This window comes from Mustela erminea, chromosome 3 (assembly GCF_009829155.1).
Source record: "Mustela erminea isolate mMusErm1 chromosome 3, mMusErm1.Pri, whole genome shotgun sequence".
In the NCBI taxonomy this organism is placed as follows: domain Eukaryota; kingdom Metazoa; phylum Chordata; class Mammalia; order Carnivora; family Mustelidae; genus Mustela; species Mustela erminea.
Genome location: NC_045616.1, coordinates 67102893 through 67110303, shown reverse-complemented (window position 1 = coordinate 67110303; position 7411 = coordinate 67102893). Strand labels below are relative to the sequence as shown.

The following is a 7411-nucleotide window of genomic DNA, read 5'->3' as shown; positions in this document are numbered from 1 at the left end:
CCACTGAGCCACCGAGGCACCCCTCTGGATTTAAGTCTTAATGATTAATTATAACACAGAGATTTTCCTTATCCTAATATCCATGTTCTTTTGGAAAACGCGGTTTTCCCCAGACGATTAAGGATTAACTTCTGAAAAGCTAAAGTTATTCCACTACCTTATTCATTACTTAAAACAAAAAACAAAGTATACAGCTGAAGAAAGCATAACAAGTTCTTTGTATTCATGACTTATCACTATGTAAAATTCTGGAGATAGGATTATAGAAATCAAACCCATAAAGAAGCTTTGCAGTACAATCAGACTTCATCATCCTTTTTATTAGAAAGTAACTTAAGCTGTTGTAATCCTTTTGCCCTTATAACTCCCCATATAAAGTTTGAAGACTTAAGTTAACCTAAGACAAAGTTTTATTTTAACTGAAAAGCTATAGTAATATGAAGATAAGAACTTCCCATTTGCCTCTTCCAGTATTAGAGACACTGAGGATTCCACCCCAATAACAGGTGGTACCATGGCCAAGTGACTTATCTCAAGATTATCAGAACCTTTGTTAAAATAGGAGGCCAAATCTTAAAGAACTGTCCACTGACTGTCCATTTCCTCAGTGGTAGACTCTCTTTGCAGTAATTATGGCTATTTGCTTCAGAGTAGTATAGTCATAAATCCTTCTCTAGATTAATGTATTTCCATTATTTATCACTGTCAAGTCACAAGTTTTTCAGTCTCAGAATTGACTTAAAAAACGACACCAAGACTGAATCCTTTGAACTTTGGACTAGTAACCTCGTACTTTGGGTGATTATGATATGCTACTATAGATTCATCAATTACAACAGACTTACCGCTCTGGTGGGGCATATTCATAATGGAGGAGGCTATGTATAAATAGAAGCAGGGTATACATGAGAAATCAATTTTATTGTGAACCTAATTCTGTTCTAAAGAACATAGTCTATTAGAAGAAAGGCACTCACTAAAAATTTTAAAGCTGTAAGCAAAACTCAGAATGTTCTCAGTAAGTTACTCTTCATTTAATTTGTATTCATTTAGTTGCCATTCCAGGTGGGTCTGTGCTATGTTAAATTCTTCAAACAAACCAGTTAATCACAAAACAACATAGATTGTTTAAGATAAATGTATCTTAAATTCTATTATACAATCAAGTTGATTGTAAATAAGATCTACTTTAACAAAGTTTATGACAAATATTCTAGATTTATAGATTTTATTATCTCATCACATTATGTCTCTAGCAAATTATATAAATGCTCAATGCTGATAAAAAAACAACATCCACCAATATATCACATGAATGGTTAGTGTTTTATTCTTTGAAGAATGGTTCTGAAACATTACACTAAGTCAGGCTGAAAGGTAAAGTTTAAAATAGTTTTATAAGGATATAACATATAACTGTTAGCTCCACAAATTTTTGACCCTTCAAGCTTATGATACACCTAGTCAGCAGTAGCACCCAGGTTTTTCCAAATAGTCATCATTTTTCTCTTGTCTGCATAGACTTCTTCTCATTAGCTGCCTTCTGCTTTTGTTGCATTATCTCAGAGTCCCTATAATGGGGGAAAAGGCTGTAAGTTGTTACAGAAAAACTGATTACATGTTCTTACTTGTTTTGTATACATAACCCATTAAACATATTAGAAAACAAACTAAAAGATATAAAGATTCAAGTGTTTCTGTTTTCATGGCAACAGAATGGGAAAACAAAGTATGGAAGGACTTTGAAGTCACATCTTATTTTGAAAACCATCTCTATTGTTATGATCTTGGGCAAATAACGACCTTTCAAAATCAGAAAAGTAGTCACTAGGGTTGTTTTGTGGCATAGCTATGAATATATCTATCTGACATCAGGCAGCTATATACAGAAATAATGGCAATTACTTTTGTTTTCAACAAGGTTAATATACTCTATTTTTCTCTCAAAGAAGGGGCATTTAAGAAGTCTCCTAAAGCATAAGGAATAACACGGAGGTCATGGGGAGATGGAGAGGAGAAGGGCGTTGGGGGAAATTGGAGGGGGAGACAAACCATGAGAGACTGTGGACTCTGAGGAACTGAGGGTTTTGGAGGGGAGAGGAGTGGGGGGTTAGGTAAGCCTGGTGGTGGGTATTGTGGAGGGCATGTATTGCATGGAGCACTGGGTGTGGTGCATACACAATGAACTCTGGAACACTGAAAAGAAATTTTAAAAATTAAAAAAAAAAAAAAGAAGAAGAAGAAGAAGAAGAAGAAGAAGAAGTCTTCTAGATACCCAAAATGGTCCTAGCATTAGGACATAGATGTTATGAAGAAGAAGAAGAAGAAGAAGAAGAAGAAGTCTTCTAGATACCCAAAATGGTCCTAGCATTAGGACATAGATGTTATGAAGCAATTCAGTTTCTTAAAAGCCTGAAAGCCCAATAACTAGTGATTAAAAATGGATTACCCTAAAAAACAACAGGATATTCAGGCGTTTCCTTAACACCGTGTCTCTGGCTGAACCTCTATATCATATTAATGGTGAACTACAACCAGACTACCTGGGCTAGATGGGCTAGATGGTTCAGGAAGTCCTTATTTTAAAAAATACATTAAATGGCTTTGTAATCGACACCTGGCTATGTGCCAATTTGCTGGCTCTGGGTTAAGTCTAATAGCAACTGTTATTACCCCCATGATTCAAATTAAAAAAGAAGTTTAGAACTAAATAATTTACCTTAAATCATTTAAAACCCAAGTTTGCCTAATTTCAAAGTTCAGGCTCTTTCCTGTTATCACATAGATTTAGTGTGAGATTTTAATACAGGTGAGTAGCTCTGTCCATTATAATAGACATTTCTGTAAAGCCAATAGCAAAGATGAGGAATGAGGATGAAGGAAAACCAAGATGGCTATAAAGAAATGAAGTATTGGATGCCTGGGTGGCTCAGTCGTTGAGTGTCTGCCTTTGACTCAGGTCATGATCCTGGAGTCCCAGGACTGAGTCCCGCATCAGGCTCCCTGCTCCGTAGGAAGCCTGCTTTTCTCTCTCCCACTCTCCCTATTTCTGTTCCCTCTCTAGCTGTGTTTCTCTCTGTCAAATAAATAAATAAAATATTTAAAAGAACAAAAAAGAAATGAAGTATCATGGAATAGGATAGTAACTTTTCTGTTTGAAACTGAACTCTATTGCACTTGCTTTACCCTTAGTAATGTTACTGAAATTCAGAACCTCAGTTTCCTATCCTATACATCGAGGCTAATATCACTTTTCAGGGTAATGAATAGAGATACTAAGTATAGAGTACCTAGCACAGAGCTTTCTAACAAATGGATATTCATTTAACAAGGACTATTACTGAGCTAGACTAGGGTTCCCCACTAAAAATTTCAAGGTCACTGATTTGTACCATGTTCACTTTTATTGCAACGTGGGTAAACAGAAAATTTAAGGCAAACCTTATCACTTTAATATCACAGAAAAAAAGCGTGAGGTGATAATTAACCCAATGTGTACTTGAAGTGATGACTCAAGAGTCACATTCTCCACTGACTGAGCTAGCCAGGCAGCCCCAAACGATTATTATTATTATTTTTAAAGATTTTATTTATTTGTTTGACAAACAGAGATCACAAGTGGGCAGAGGGGCGGGCAGAGAGGAGGAAGCAGGCTCCCCGTGGAGCAGAAAGCCCGACTCGGGGCTCGATCCGAGGACCCCGAGATCATGATCTGCGCCGAAGGCAGAGGCTTTAACCCACTGAGCCACCCAGGCGCCCCTCAGATGATTGTTCTTAACTCTAGTTGCACATCGGAATCAGCTGGGGACATTTTTAAAAGCAGGTTTAACTTAGTCACAATAAAATTTACCTAGAGCACCTACTATGCCCAGCCCCAGACCAATTAAATCAGGACTGAATTTAAGGTACAGGCTTGAGTAGCCTTTAGGGTTTCCCAGGTGTTTCTAATGTGCAGGCTAGAGGACCACAGAGAAGCCCCACTGAAGCATGTGTAGGCAATTCTCCACCTGCCCTCCAAGTTATACCCAGACAAAATTTGTTTTTAGAATAACATTGAGCTTGTTTATAAATATGCTTTTTAAAAAATTTAAGCTGCAATCCAAATATGTCTGTAGCAATTTTGTATTATTTCTCACATATATAATCATATATCAAGGCTGTGCACCTGCAATTTTTCCAACGCAAAGGATCTTAAAAAGTCCATATAGCTACATATACTTTTTTTGCGTCTCCTTCAGAACCTTAATCCCTGTAATTGAATCACCTGTCATCTCGACTAGTTTGGGTAGGATGCCTCCTTTGAAAATGCTGTATCCCTAGCACAGAACAGTGCCTACCACGCAGAAGGCATTCAGATATTTTGCTAGATGAAATTTCTATGGTTGTGGTGACTGAAGCCTGAGATTCTCATCAAGACTATTGCTTGAGAGCTGGAAATTTCTCATTCACGTATCGTATGGGGGATAATTGCTACCTTATAGTTTCAGTTTGCATGTAACAAATATTCAGCTGTTACCCCTTATGCAGTTCTAGTTCTACCAAGAACTTAAAAAGTTCTCCCCGTTCTCCAAAACACAAACTTCAGGGACTTGAAAATTCCTTTAGTATTGCTTACCTCTGCTTTCTCTGAGAGGTGGTCAAGCTATCCTCTTTTCTTTTTCCCTTGCTAATTTCCTGGGATTTCTTCATGTTTTTCTGGCGGGCAAGTTCTCGCTGATTTCCTCCTACAAAGCCAAACAGTCATGCTCTTTCCCCCATCTCAAAAATAATCATGAATTCCGCAAAAACGCTCTTATTTAAATGCATCTGAAGCTGGCTTTTTAACAGACACTCCAGCAGAGGAATTACACTGAACACTGTTCCCGTATCTGACGAGGAGGAAGCACAGAGGTAAACACACAAGGTCTTAATACTATCATACCAATGAACGTGTTCACTGGCTGTGAATACCAGGTCTCTTACAACAGGCATTCCACTCCTCTGTCTATACCGGTTAGTATTCCAGATTAAAGTCTAGCTTTTGAAAACCGTGTACGAAAAGAAGAATAGATACACAGGGAACACAGCTCCACAAGTTGGCCCATCACAACTCGACTGTTAGGCGAACAAATGCGGCTGTTCGAGAACAGTACCTGTAGGAGCCAAACAAAAGAACGACGGAGGAGACTCAGTCGGAGCTTCTAGTCCTCAACAGGCCTTAGGATCTTTTAAGTACCAGACAGAAACCCCTTTCAGACCAGGACCCCTCCCGGGGCCGCGATCCTCACACCTCACCTCTGGAAAGGTGTTTTTTACCGTGTAAACTCACACCTGAACAGCAGGTGCATGCCCGATTTCTCAAGCGGACCCGAAGCTAACCATCCCTCTCCCTCTGCGGACTAAGGACAGGGTCCCCGCGCCGCCGGACCGAAGGGGATACACCAGCCAGTCCCCGCCTCCCGTCCGGCCGAGCCTCGGAGCTAGGCTCTCTCAGCGGACGCTCCCCGCCGCGTTCCCGCACCCGTCCGCACACTCACGGGCCATGCCGACACCGGACCGAGCCTGGGAGAAAGCCGCCACAGAAAGCAACGGCCTCTTAGCACGCTGAGCTGCCGTCCCCACCGGTGGCCCTTGAAGGCTGAGCCCGCGCGGGCCCTCTGCGGGGCAACGCCTCCGCACCTCCCATGGCCCCGCCCACCGAGGCTGGACCGCGGCCGCCCGCAAGCCGGGCGAGCGACTGCGCGTGCGCTGCCGGGAGTAGGCGGGGAACCCCGGCCAAGGGTCCCGGACCGAGAGCGTCTTGAGATTAATCCATTCTCTGGGGGTTTTTCTGCCACGCGAGTATGGTCGAGTCTACAAACCAGGTCCTGAGTCTGTGGATTTTACGCACTGTGTACCCAACACTGGGCCCTGGCCAGCCTCCATTTTTTGGTAACGACAAAAACAATAAATGCTACTATATCTCATTTTCCAACAAAGAACATTAACTTTTATTCATCCCTTGCAGAAGTGGGAAGAGAAGGAAGGGGACAAAACAGATTGAGGGTTAACTCTGCAAAAGTCAGTATGGCTCTTTACATATTTTCTTCCTTTATTCCTGCACCAATGCTGTAAGGCAGGCTTCATTGTTCTCATTATACAGAAGAGGATATTGAGACTGAGACCAGGAGCGACTGACCTAACAGGTAGGGACTTGTAGAAGGGAGATGACAATTTAAGACAGACTCTTAAATCTCATCATTTCCCGTTTAATCCCAGTGCCTTTGTCATGGTCGACAGTACTTTAGGAGTTGTAGGTTAATGGCTTTGTGCTTGGGTTGTGTGATGGGAAGGGAATGGCAGGGAATGCAGTTTTATCACACATTCATAATAACCCAGGATAACCTTGGAACCTGGGTAAAAGCCGTGGTGCGTTTGCCATTGCTAAAAACAGACGTGGAAAGATGCCTGTTGGTCAATGCAATAGTTATATTCTTTATCTGTCCCATTAGTGATTACAAACTGATAAATGTGTGGAGTTCTGTACACCCTAAAATTGCCCTGTTTTTTAAAGAAAAGATTTATTTGAGAGAGAGACAGAGAAGAATAGACAGCACAAGAGGAGGGAGAAGGGGAAGGAGAGAGGCAGCTTCCCCTCTGAGCGGGAAGCCAGTTGCGGTGCTCCATCCCAGCACCCTGAGATCATGACCTGAGCCCAAACCAAGGGTTGGCTGCTTAACCTACTGAGCCACCTAAGTGCTCCCCTAAATCGCCCTGTTTCTAGAAGAATTTTATTTTGGAAAATTTCAAACATATACAAAAGTATAGAAAATACTACAATGCACTCTCAAGTATATATGACCAAGATTCAATAATATTTATTTTAACTCTGAAGAATCACCTATTTTAGAGAAGGTAGGAGAAAATGGTGAAGACTTAGAGCACTGGAATGTCTTGGTTGAAAGCCCAGCTTTACCATGGAGTAGATATGTGAACTTGGGCACGTTACTTCATCGCAGTAAAGCTTCCTTGCCAGTAAAATGGGAAGGCAGATGTTCCTGCTTAATTAACTGAATTAATGTACGTGAAGTACTAAGTGCCCAATACATGGTAGCCCTCAATAAATTAGCTATTATTGTCATTCTTTTAAACTCAGAGGGCCTTGTGTACTTGTCACACTTCTTAAGCCCCACCTCTCTTCAACAGTGCTTATGGGCCAAGAGTCTGAGTCCATTTAAGCAACTTCTTCTGGAGTAAGGAGTAGGGGGAAAAGACTGACTTTCTGGCCAGGCTCATAAAGAAGGAAACGAAGCAGTTTGGGATTGGAAGGTAAGTAGTAGAGTTGTTTCTGTATGTGGTCTTAATTTGCAGTCTAATTGAGCTTTTTCTTTGGGGCTGCAAATATACTTTGTGAGTTGTAGGGTTACGTAATGATGTACACAAGAAATGCTGG

The 7411-nt window shown here is 41.1% G+C and overlaps 1 protein-coding gene across 1 annotated transcript; it reads right to left on the bottom strand.

Annotated features, from left to right (window-relative positions):
* Nucleotides 1-1012: 1012 nt before the first annotated feature.
* On the bottom strand, nucleotides 1013-5690 carry LOC116586275 (small EDRK-rich factor 1). Its single transcript, XM_032336039.1, has 3 exons — nucleotides 5517-5690; nucleotides 4616-4724; nucleotides 1013-1571 (listed from the first exon to the last, which is right to left on the bottom strand). Exons 1-3 carry the CDS (start codon nucleotides 5521-5523, stop codon nucleotides 1499-1501), a joined length of 189 nt encoding a protein of 62 aa, XP_032191930.1. The 5' UTR covers nucleotides 5524-5690; the 3' UTR covers nucleotides 1013-1498.
* Between the last annotated feature and the right edge of the window lie 1721 nt (nucleotides 5691-7411).

Excerpts from the sequence above, each read along its gene's own strand:
- LOC116586275 (XM_032336039.1), bottom strand. Across the intron at positions 1,572-4,615 it reads ACCTCTCAGAGAAAGCAGAG|GGACTCTGAGATAATGCAAC; the intron begins GTAAGCAATACT and ends CCCCCATTATAG.